Source organism: Trichechus manatus, unplaced genomic scaffold (genome assembly GCF_000243295.1).
Source record: "Trichechus manatus latirostris isolate Lorelei unplaced genomic scaffold, TriManLat1.0 scaffold00127, whole genome shotgun sequence".
Lineage (NCBI taxonomy): Eukaryota > Metazoa > Chordata > Mammalia > Sirenia > Trichechidae > Trichechus > Trichechus manatus.
The window spans coordinates 3,700,821-3,713,418 of NW_004444063.1; the positions used below are offsets into that span (position 1 = coordinate 3,700,821).

General features: G+C 43.7%; 1 protein-coding gene across 1 annotated transcript in view; it reads right to left on the reverse strand.

Moving 5' to 3' along the window:
• The window catches only part of PCBD2 (pterin-4 alpha-carbinolamine dehydratase 2), a 48,784-nt gene extending 36,190 nt beyond the window's left edge, over positions 1–12,594 (reverse strand). The window contains exons 1-2 of the mRNA XM_004384706.2: positions 12,511–12,594; positions 8,617–8,748 (exon numbers count right to left, since the gene is read on the reverse strand). Of these exons, the coding sequence (XP_004384763.1) occupies positions 8,617–8,748; positions 12,511–12,594 (216 nt within the window). The remainder of the gene's footprint in view (positions 1–8,616; positions 8,749–12,510) is intronic.
• Between the last annotated feature and the right edge of the window lie 4 nt (positions 12,595–12,598).

The following is a 12,598-nucleotide window of genomic DNA, read 5'->3' on the forward strand; positions in this document are numbered from 1 at the left end:
CAAAAAAAAAAAAAAAAAAACTCCCCTTCTCCTAGCAGCTATCCTAGAGTACACCTTCTTTCATTCACTAGTACTTCACATTTTAGTGCCTGATTAACTTGGCAGTAAACAAAAATTTTTTTTTTTTACTATCAACTCTCTTGTACAATTCAGATGAGCCACCTCCCCCAACAAAACTGGGGGCTCTTCTGAGCAGAAACAGAACCATCTGCTTCTTACACATTTTCCTCCTTCCACACCTTGGACCCAGAGTGGTGCTAGGCCGTCGGTGGCTGCCAGCTGAAGCACCTCACTATACTCACTGAGCCAACAGTCACAGATCTATGGCTCTCAGTGAGGAAACCATGAGGCTCCTGGCTCAGCCTGAACTGGGTCTGCTTCAGGCGCCTGCTACATGTCCAAAGCCAGGGCTGCAATGGCGAGGACAGGCTATTTGAACAGTCAGGTTGATGAATGATATGGTAGGAGGCCACAGTCCTGCTTTGCTGGCTGAGCACACGAGCAAACAGATTCATTAGTGGCATTTGCTGTTTTGATAGGACTGATTTTAACGATACAATTAAATGCCCTCTGATTGCTCAACAGTGATACCTAGGTTACTCCTAAATAAGTACAGCTTTGTTTGTTTTAGCTGGTAAATACATTCCCTTTCTCAGGGAAGTATGGTGAAACCCATTTAAGTTAGAAAAGTAATCCAACAGGTAGTCCTTGGAAAACAAGAGATCTCCTAAAAAAGAATATTCTGTATCACAAAGGATTTAAAATGTTGCTGCAGGAACAAGAGGTGGGAGTCTGGCACCTACTAACTGTGACATGACCCAGTGTGACCCCAGGCAATTCCATGATTTCAGTCTGGGTGAGTATTCTTCTGTAAAATTCAGTGAAGTAGTTAGAATGTCCCATTCTGGCCTAGATCAGAAGGGCAATGTGATGATAAATTATCTGCAAAACACGGGAGAAGATATTACTGCTCTGTTTTGTTTAAAAGGACATAGAAAAAAAGCAGACGCAGAGAGCTCAGAGCCTGGGAAGAAGAACCTCACCCACCTGACCACACCGTTGCCTGACTCCCTCCCGAGGGCAGGCAGCAGCTGGTCACCACCAGGCCACAGGAACGTGAGGGCCGTGTTGCCTTTGCTCTAAGAAGTATTGAATAGCTGGTAAGTCTCCTCCATCAGGCACCCAACACCAGTATTCTGAAACAGCTGAATGGCAAGTTCCTATGTCATGGCCCTAAAGCACCAAAAACTCTATTGGCAAAACTCCTGCTGTGCAAACCTGAACACTAGTGATAGTGGTCATATTGAAGCAGTGAGCTGGAATACCAGAGAAAAACAGAAACAGAACAGAAAAAGAGCAAGACCAAAATACTTGTAAGCTATTAAAGGTCTCCTTTAAATTATTTTCTGTAATTATTGAGCCAGCGGTCCATTGTTATTAATTCATATTCAACCTATTTAAGCGGTACTGGCAATGCAGGCTGAAAACAAATGCCTTAGTAATTTTCTAACCCTTGAGTGTTATTTTCTTGTCAGTTAAATTTAAAGCAACCCATTTAAGACCACATTATACCAAGTTAATCTCATCTAAAGTGCTTCACAAACCCTAACAGCTACACTAAGGTTTTCTACTAATGAAAGCAATTTACATAAACGAAATTTATGTCAATGCATTTCATAACAAATTTTTTATTTTATAATAATTATGGTACTTATATGATAACATCTGTTGATATTCACAGTCTAAACCTGGCAAAGATTTAAACCCATGGCATTTTCCATGCATCATGTACATTATCTGTGAAAAGCCATAAAAAAAGCAATGAATGTATTAATCATACCAATATCATCTGCAAAGCATAAATCTAAAATACCTTTCACGTCAGCTCAACTGCTTTTTTATTTTTTACGCACCTGATTTTACGCCATCTGTAAAAGGGCAAGACAAAGACTGTTGAGGAAATTATATTTCTTGGCTGTTTGACTTTTACAAAATACTCAGACTAAGTTCTGTAAACAGAAGATTTACTACATGACTAAGAAAAAACGATGCAGTTAAAAGTCCATTTTTATTAAAGGACGGTGTAATGACCACACCATTTTTGCACTACTCAGCGGTGTCATATTTGCATTTTTGACACCTGATTTACATTTCCCCTCACCTATCTACTGCATGTGTTTTTGCAAACACACATCAGGTCTAAACCTATCGTATGACATAAACGGCAGAAGGAAAACTCCAAAACACCGATGTTCCAGCCACCACCTGACAACATCAGTACAGTCCTGCCCAGGGGTCCCTGAGAATCCAGAAATAACCCCAAAATGAACATCAACATTGAATACACCACACAGATATTTTTATTAGCTTCTTAAATTTTAGGTAAAGTTTGCTAACGTGAGTTTCTCTACTCCCCATTCCAAGGAAAGCTATGGACACCTTCCCGGGTTCCTAGTCTACTGCGGTTGCAAAGCGCATCAGTGGGCACGTGTTAAGCACAAGCTACTGTCTGTGATAACCATATACGTGTTCCCTCTACCTGGCTCCCAGACACACAAATATTAGACTCTACTTTAAAAGCAAAATGACTTTCTAACCTATCTGATTCTAAGCCTTGGGAACCCCCTCTCTGGGGGTGCCTCCCTCTCCTCACAGGCGGAGTGCGGATCTGCTTTCAAGAGTGCTCAGATGTAACATGGAAAAGACTGCATTACTGACTCATAACTCTGGTGCACAACAATAAGCAATAAGATCTGAACAAATTCATTCACAATAAGAGCCTTTGAGACCTCCACCAATGTCCTGCAGAGGGTTGCTAAGATATTCATCAACAGTTGTCTCTTATCTGACATCATCAAGCTTTGACTTTACTAAGTGTTTCAAAATGTTAGCCATAAGCCTATTATTAAATTCCTCAATAAAACATTTTTACAAAGTAAGTCAACAACAGTAACCTCCAACTGCTCTACAGCAGGAGTCTGGGCCCCAGGAAAAGAAACATTTTACAAACCCTGCACTCACAGATGGCGCTACTGCTGCCAGATGCACAGGGCCCCCATCACCTCCAAGGCCGGGTCATTCAGAATGCTGCTCCCACCCCCGACTGCAGCTCCAGAAATCTTTCCTCGGAAGCAGTTACAACAACCAAATTGTGATGAAGAAGATACAGAACAAATAAAGCTTGGACCCTGTCCTGCAAGAGATACTACACTCTGACAAACAATTAGATTGAAACATGGAAAACTGCCCTTTTTGCAGGTCAAAACAGCCAGCCCATATAATTCAACCTAATATAGTCAAATGCCCTGCCTAAGAAAATACAGACAAGGCACAGGAGTTCCTCCTAGAATGCAGGGAACTAGAGTACCTTCTCATTAAGCTTGGTCCATTTCTCCTGAACAAGTGTGTTCTCCATTACCAAGTAGAAACTCCTTATATCCTCCACTCAGAATTCTTCATTCAACCAAAAAGTATCGAGCCATATCAGGTTCTCAGCCACCACTGCTTACCCCTTCCTGATACTCAGCTCTTTCCATGGTGAATAAGGGGGGCCCGTGAAATCCAGGAGTGAGAGAAGGGGGCAGCCCCTCTATGGGGTTAGGTTGCTGCCTGGCCAGTCTGGGCTCTTACCCTGGAGGGCTCCACCTGCTGGCATCTGGTGTAGCTGTTTCCCAGGTTCCAAAACCTCACCTTCTGCACTACTTCTAAAGCTTAAAATTTTCAATTGTGTAGACTCCCTGCTTGTCCCCATCCATGACAATGAACAGCAAAATTTATCTTTATGGGACACTCCCATCCACATTTACAACTGCCATTTTGTTCTTTCAGTGCAGACACCCTGCAGTTGCCAAACACCTAAGAATAAGTTTGTCACTTAGAGACCTCTCCCTCCTTATGTCTACATGAACAGAAAAAAAACAAAACTCCTTTACAAATGCCAGCCCCACCCTGTCTGAGTCCCAGCATTCCACTGTGGAAACTCCCTGCTTCAAGTCCTGGTACTGCCACATTCTAACTGCTCATGGCGTCACCCGTCACCAACACACTGCCCACCAACCCACACTGCACTGCAGGTCGGTGCGATCCAGAGCCAGACACCACCACCAAGGGCAAGGACAGTGGGCTGGCAGCAACCAAAACCCAAGGCGACTGATCCACCTATGCCATTAGGATCTGTTGGGAATTTACACACTTGTAATTCTCAAATATTTACATCCATCTGAGCTAGCAAATGAATTTGGACTATTTGGAACTAACCATATCTCAGAATAAAACCAGAGAGAAAAAAGCTCAAACGTATTTTGCTGGCTATTGACCATTAGACTAAAATGTAGAATAACCCAAATGTTTGAGAAATAGGTTTTTCACCTAGTGTCCCTGAAAATGTTTCTAAAATGTATGAGTCCAGCCAACACATAGAGGTAAACATTCATTTTCCATAGTAATACAATAAATAAATACAAAAGCAAACTTGTGGTACCATTTTACACACACTGCGTTAGTAAACCATTCAAAAATTGCAAGGCCCAACCAATGCCTGAAGATTTACTGTAAGTGAAATGAAACGACTATGTAAATATATGAAAAATGTTCATAAACTATTGAGCAAAAGAAACAGAGCTTTTTTTTTAACCTGTATGTTCAGTAAAGATTTAAAGAAATAAAAAATGTAATAACACCCACAGTAGGTCACACTGTCTTAAGGGTGGGTGAGTCACCAGTTCTTGATTGTGGCTTCTTCAGTTTGCAGAGCTGGGGCCAGGGGAGGTGCTGCTGTCATCAGGAGAATATGGAGCACAGTGGGTCCCCCTTGACTCCTGACAAGGGTGCGTTGGAGCAATAGGGACGTGGTCTTACCACAGTGTGCACGTGCACATAGTAAGGCCTGCTCGCAATAAAAATTACAGACTCATGGGGCTATAAAGGACATCCTTCGCATCCATTTTTGCATACATGCAGGACTATACCTAGAAAATAAAATTTCTAGGGTAAGACAATGGGCGTGTACATTTAAAAAACTGGTAAGAGAGTATCTAATTGCCCTCCAAAAAGATTACATCAAATTACAGTTCCACCTCTTCACTATCCATCCCCCACATCACAGCCACACCTCCCTACTTACCAGTTCAGACTCCATGGCCCATTGTGTTCATCCCTTCCTTGCACACATCTTTACTTGCCTTACCCCTCTGTTCTTCCGCTGCACTCTGGCAGCTCAACCCTTGGTAAACCCTACTCCAAGCCTGTGCCCAAGCAGCTGCACATGGCTGGACAAAACATACAAAATCTTCACATTAAATGTATGACCATCAATCTCGGGTGGACACAGAGCACTGCCCAGCAACTGACCACTCTTCCCTAGTCAGTTCACTATCCTGTTCCCCAAGATGACTACTGCACACCTTCTCCTGTCTCCCCAGATCTCCAACACTACTCCCTTCCACCCCTGCTCACTCTCAGTTGATGACCTCATTGAAAAAACAGAAGCAATCAGAAGAGAATTGCTTCTTCTTCCAGGACAAATGTACCAACCTCCCTGCATCTATACTCATATACGCTGCCTTCTTGCCTCCACCTGCTCATTCCATCCTGTACTCTCTCTCGCCTATCTAGGACTGTGCTCTTGTAAAATTCCCCTCTCTACTTGATCAGCCGTGGCTTTTAAGACCATCTGTATACTGGTAACCCTCAAACTGATATCCCCAGCCTGAGCTGTAACCTCACATATCCAACTGTCAACCCGACAGCACCGCCTGGATGACTAATAAATATCTCAAACCTGATTGATATGTCTAAAACAAGACTCTTAACTCCTCCACCCACCCAATATCCACCTCCCCCTCACTTCAGCCTCATCTCTCACCACTCGCTTCTCCTCTCTCTGTCCACTCCAGAACACTGGCCTTCTGCTTCTCCCTCCATCATGCCAAGATCATTCCTGCTTCTGGAACTTTGTACTTGCTGTTCTCTCCATCCGGGCTTCCCTGCCCTCAGATCTTCACACTCTGCGCTCCTTCACATTATTTAGGCCTCAGGTGTCCCCTTCCTAGAGAGGCTTTCTCATACCACTCCATCTAAAATAGTGTTCTCACCCCTACATACTCTTTATCCCTACATCCCATTTTACTCTCCTTCATGACACTTACCATTTCCTGAAATTATTTTTTTTATTCATTTGTTTATTGTCTACCTTCTCCACTGGAATGTGAGCTAAATGAGCTTAGAATCTGGCACAGAGAAGATGTTTAATAAATATTTGTTGAATTAATGAATACTGCTTTTACAATACAAATTAAATGAATTTTTTTAATGTTAACTGCATGTACAATTGCCACATTTTAAATAAACTATACATATGGTGAAAGACTAGAAAAGAACAGAAAAAAATGAACATAGATGCCATGGAAAAGGTAATATAATGTTGTTACATTGTTGTTACAATGAAAAAAAAGGCTTATTTCTTAAATAAAAGATGAGTTAAGGATTCATGAGTGCCAGAGGGTCACCTCTCTGACCGTTAGTTGTGAGAGAAAAGCACCCCCTCACATCTGAGAGCTGGCCTGGCACTCACAGGTGGGCCTTGGTGTCCTCTTATTGAAGATAAACTTCAACATCAGACAGGACCACTCTGTGACCACGATGGACCAAGGTAAAAACAAGACCACTCTGTAATCATGTCCGACCATAGATAGAACAAGAACATTGTCCAAGCCACAAAATGCCAAACACCCCCCTTCTCCCAGCTAACATGAGTGACTACTGCTTCTCTACCAATTCTCTACCAATCAAGTCTCAACTTTAGTCTGCTCTCCCTATCGGTAAGATTTATTAAAATATCCATTCATAGAATTACCTTCACTTCCTGACATCATCATCTAATCCAGAGCAAAGCTCTGCTTCCTTAAAAACTCCTCAAAATCACTAACATAAGCCCAAATCCTGTAATAAGTCTTCTCTGACCCCCTCTTCCTGAGATGACCCAGATTCTCCAAGATACATTCTCCCTCGCTGCAACAAGTAATACACCCAACTTGCTCAACCACAGGTGTGTTCCTGGTGGTCTCTGGCTGGAGGCCACTGACAGTTGTCCTTATTTGTTGCCATTAAAGGCCACTGCACATGCAGAAGACCGGCTGGAAAACGGACCCCAGGATATAATCTCAGTGCTGGTTCTCTGAATAAACTCCCGACATCGGCTGATTTTCTTATCATCTGCCTCTTTCCCCTAAAAGCTGGGTGAAGCGGGAAAAAAGCCCACTTAATTAAATGTCCTGGTAAAGAACGTTACCATTAATCAAGGATGCCTTGCATAGCTTTCCTTCCCTGCCATTTCTGGAAGCCACCCCACGCTCAAGGTTAGAATGGTGCTGAAGGACTGACTCCTGGGCAGAGCCCCGAGGGAGCACGACTCAAGTACTTTAAGCCACATGTTCAAGCCCAATAAATTAGCCCAGGCTTAAAGAAGTCAGGTTGTACACATGTAAGAATTTTAATAAGCTTGGAAAATGCTACCTAGAGCTTATGCACAAGCTTACTGTACCAATGGGATTGCCTGCCACCAGCCACCGAGTGCTAAGCCCCTGACAAGAGCTGTCGAGCATGTGGGGTGGCAGAAGAGGCAGTTTTGTTTGCTACAGGTTTCCTTAGGAGTTGGGGATGCACAGCAGAAGGCTGGCAGCCAGATGGATGGAGAGCAGAAGGGTGCATGCAGCCCAGTGGAGCCAACGGCACTGACTAGGAAAACAAGCCAGAGGTTTTTTTGGCGGAAATCTGGTCCTCACATACCCTCCTAGAAACTAGCAAGCACTATAATCAACGTCTGCATTTATCAAATGCCAGTTTGTACCCAGAACTGTTAGGTACGATAGTTATTTAAGCAAACATGGTCTCTGACTTCTAGATGCCGACACCTAATATAAATAAAAACAATAAATCTGTCCAAAGGATTGCCAAACTAACTGAACAAACATGAAATAGTCAAAAGCATTTACCTTACATAAATGCATTTACCTTACATAACTGAAGGGCAAGTCATGGGAGATGACTCTTTAAACAAGGTGGGGCCCTAATGGAACAGTTACCTCGTTAAGGCCAAGTCACCACAGAGGGAGGTCAGGTGTCGAGAAAAGCTTTGAGGGCTGGCTATTGGGCTTGGGGAAAACCAGCCAATCAGGGAAGAAGGTGCAGCTTGGGCGATGATCCAAAGGCAGAAATACAACAATAGGAAGAAAGAAAATTTACCAACCTCCCACAGGGAAAGGAGAGAAATCAGACAGGCAGGTGTATGTTTCTCAACCATTTTTACAGTTAAATACAAAAACTTCACACCCTCTTAATGTTATTTGAAATTTCACAAGAAACTATCCTAACCCACACCAAATCAAAGCAATAGGAATTTTGAAATTTGATTTTCCAAATGATACAAACCACCCCCACCCACAGAGCTGAGAAATGGCCAGGTGAGTGGTGGCAACCGTCATCAAGGATGGAGGAACTATCACTGAATTCTTAAGGAAAGGAGGATGTGGATCCTGAACCCACATGGGACCAGACAGCCAGCAGTACCGGATAAGGTGACAAAAACAGACCATGGCACTAGCAAGAACTGATAATTACCTGATTAAAACTTTTGAACGAGAACTCTTTGTAGATGGCGTTTCTCTCGCTTAACTCCGACCATCCTGCTGCTTTAAGGTCAAGTATCACTCGGTTCCTCTCCTCTGCTGTCAACCCGTGAGCATCTGCTGACTACAACAAGAACACATTTAATATCTGGAAATGAAGAGGTTTGGTTAAACTCAAATAAACTTATAACCCTTTACCTTAGGCATAGCTGTTACCATCAAGTTGATTCTGACTCATAGCAACCCTATAGGAAGGAGAGCACTGCCCCATAGGGTTTCCAAGGCTATCAGTCTTCATGGAAGCAGACTGCACATCTTTCTCCAGCGGAGCTGCTGGTGGGCTCGGACTACTGATTTTTTGGTTCGCAGCCAAGTACTTAACCACTGCGCCACCAGGGCTCCTACCTTATGCATAAAAAACTTTCAAGGGCAACAAATTCTAACTATCTTCGGTTAGAAAAGATAGACAAAAGCAAGGCTAGCTCTGTGCAAAAAAGCTGCCTTCATGGTGTTCTCTCTCCACCTCTTACTGCTGCCTAGGCGCTACAATTCTGCTTCTCTGGCTTATTACAGATCTAGCCGAGATTGACCATTACCACTGGCCATCTCAGACATTTTCCCAGGACTTGGGAAACAGATGAAAAACACCCACCAGAGAAAACGCTGCAACTCCAGTGGCAGGACCAGGATAGAACTCAGGGTTCCAAACTCCGGGTCTGCTGCTCTTTGGATGGTCCCACGCCAACTTAGTAGCCTTCACTGCTTATTTACATGGGTCTTAACCATCTGGGGTCACGATCTCCTTTCAGAATCTGATTAGAGCCAACCCCAGAAAGGAAAAACCAAATGCACATTTATATCGTACTTTGCATAATAACTTCTGGGGGTTTAAAGACCCTCTGGACTACAGGTAAAAAGCCCTTGCCTTAGTGGAGTGAGCTTATGAAACCCTTTTCTGAGAGCACCAGAAGACAAAGTCCCTCCAGTTTGACCACGGTACTGCCAAGTCCAAAGCACTTGTGTGTACTGTCCGCCTGGTTTGTACTCACCCTGAGGATGACATTTGCAAATCCGAATTCTGCTGGTTAGCAGGCCCACGCTTACCACACTATTTGTTACTTAACTGAAAGAACTCTAAACCATAGCCAGAGAAAAGGACACCCTACAAGAAGTCAGAAGAGCTGGGTCCTCATTCTAGAATAAGTGTGAACCAATACCTCTTGCCTTACCTACTTCAGGATTACAGTAGGCTCAAGCAAGAGAAAGAAGGTTACCCAGAAAGACTGAGCTAATGTAAGGACTCTCTTCAAAGGGCAATGCAGGGCTGAGCCTGATTCTCCACCATGAAGCTGCAGTTCACTTCCACCTCAGAAATTCTGAAATCTTTTATCATTGACATCACTGTAATTGAGAGGGCAAAACTATTTTACTTTAAGACAACTTATTCTGTGGAAAAAAAAAAAAAAACAAAGCCAATAAACCACTTTTCTAGTTTTTCTTCCTTGCTAGAGCAGCTATCCTTCCCCACAACTAACAAAAGACAAAAATGAAAATACCTCTTAATTGAATAAAAACATTTATACGCTTGTTATCAAAAATCATTTACTATTAAGAACCAATAAATCTACTGAGTTTCACACTGACAGTTCTGAAAACTTTTACACAAAGATCTACTGTAGGAAATAATGTAAAAGTCTTATTAAACACTTAAATATTTTAAGTCAACTCAGTGTACTTTGGAAAGGAAATGAATTATCTGTGTCCACACTGAATAGATACAAAGAAAACTATCAAACATGCTATTGGTAATGCAGCAGTCACCTGGGGCCTGAGGAACGGCTCTGAGTTGTTTCTCTCTACATGCTCAGCCAGCCACATCCCCAGTGAGATCAATGGTGTGCAGTCTGTGCTCACCACAGATGTCTGCCCAGGAACAGGGATCATGCCCAAGACCGCGGAATGGAGCCACTTCATCCATATAACACTAATGGCTTGGCTGGGGGCCCAACCTCAGTAGAACCCTTTGTGGTGGACTTGATTTTTTTTTGGAGGGGGGAAGGTAAGAGGGGAAAGGGAGACTAAAAAAAACACAGGATTTGGAGACAGTAAACTTGATTCAGGAGTCCCTGGGTGGTGTAAACAATTAACACACTCAGCTACTAATCAAAAGGTTAGAGGTTGGAGTCCACCCAGAGGCACCTCAGAAGAAAGGCCTGGTGATCTACTTCCCAAAAAAATCAGCCACTGAAAATTCTGTGTCAAGCACAGTTCTATTCTGATGCACATGTGGTTGCCATGAGTCAAAATCAACTTGAGGGCAACTGATTAACTGGTTAAACGTGTTTCAAGGCCTATCTTTATTACTTTTAGCTATAGAACACTGTAGTCACTTAAAATAAACAAACAAACAAAAAAACCCATTGCCGTGGAGTCGATTCCGACTCATAGTGGCCCTATAGGACAGAACAGAACAGCCCCCTAGGATTTCCCAGGCAGTACTCTTTACAGAAGCAGACTGCCACATTTTTCTCCTATGGAGCAGCTGGTGGGTTCAAACTGCCAACTTTTTGGTTAGCAACTGAGTACTTAACCACTGCACCACCAGGGCTCCTGAAGAAGTCACTTAGCCTCTCTGAATTCCAGTATCCTCCCCTCTATAGTAGCGATGGAGCCCAGGTGGTGTAGTGGTTAAGTGCTACGATTGCTAACCAAAAGGTTGGCAGTTTGAATCCACCAGCTGCTCCTTGCAAACCCCATGGAGCAGTTCTACCCTGTCCTCTAGGGTCACTATGAGTCGGAATCGACGGCAACAGGCTTTTATGGTTTGGCTGAAAGGTGGTCTCAGGAAATGGCTTCAGGTCCAATTCAAAAGGGTGTCTTAGGGCCATAGTCTCAGGGGTTCCTCCAATCTCTATCAGAACATTAAGTCTAGTCTTTGTGACTCGATGGCAATGGGTTTTTATAGTGGCGATTACAATACCTACCAGTTGAGGTTTTTGAAAGGCGTAAAGAGATCTTGTGAAGGCTCCCAGCACAAAGTTTGACACGTGGCAGCCACTCAGATCATGTCTGTGTATTCACTCAGCCCTGAACACCAAAGTTTACTTGACCGCCAGCATCCTGAGCAGAGGTGTGCCTTGAGCCAGGCCTAGGTGACAACAAGCACTCAACTTGCCTTCTTCCATTAATGGCCAGGAAACAGAGTGTTTATCTCCCTCCACTAAGGAGCTATTTTAAATTTCTTCTTGAAACAGTGCCAAAGGGCCAACTTTAAGAAAACGAAATGGTGTGCTTTTGCAATATTTGTCCACTAGGTGATGCTGCATGTCAAAACTTTCCCTCAAATTAATTTACGCCAAAATATTAATTTCTAAAACAAGAAAAGTGACTGAATGCTCCCTTGAAAATGGTAAGAAAAAAAGCAATTTCTAACACAAAAAGTATCATTTATTAATAATTACTCCAAAAAAAACAAAGTTAATTCAACATTTCAACGAACCCGCTTACAGCCTGCCGTGAAGACGGTCCCTGCTCTCACCAACCGTAAAATCTAAAGGGCCGAACAGCCTGTCAGTCTAAGCATCAAGTATTTTTACAGCCGCTTTTCGTATTTTTTCTTTAAGCAAAACTCGTTCTCGTTTGTTTTCTGGTAAGCAAATTCGTAGGTTACGACGTAATTTTTAAGTCAAGTGCAAACTGGAAGATGCTGCGGACACCGTTCACTCAGCCCAGCGCCTCGGGCAGGTGCCGGGACCCCAAACGTGGCGACCTCAAGTCCAAGCCCGAAAGCCGCGCGGACTCCGGAGCCTGCCCAGCCCCTCCAAGCCCTCAGCTGGCGCCGCGGAGGCCTTGCCCTCCTCCCGACACGCAGCCCTTGCGCACTCACCATGGCCGCGAGACTCGAGCTCCGGCCGCGCAGCGCCGCGAACAGGCGCCAGGTCGCCCCCCGCGCCCCTAGCGCCGCCGCCATGGCC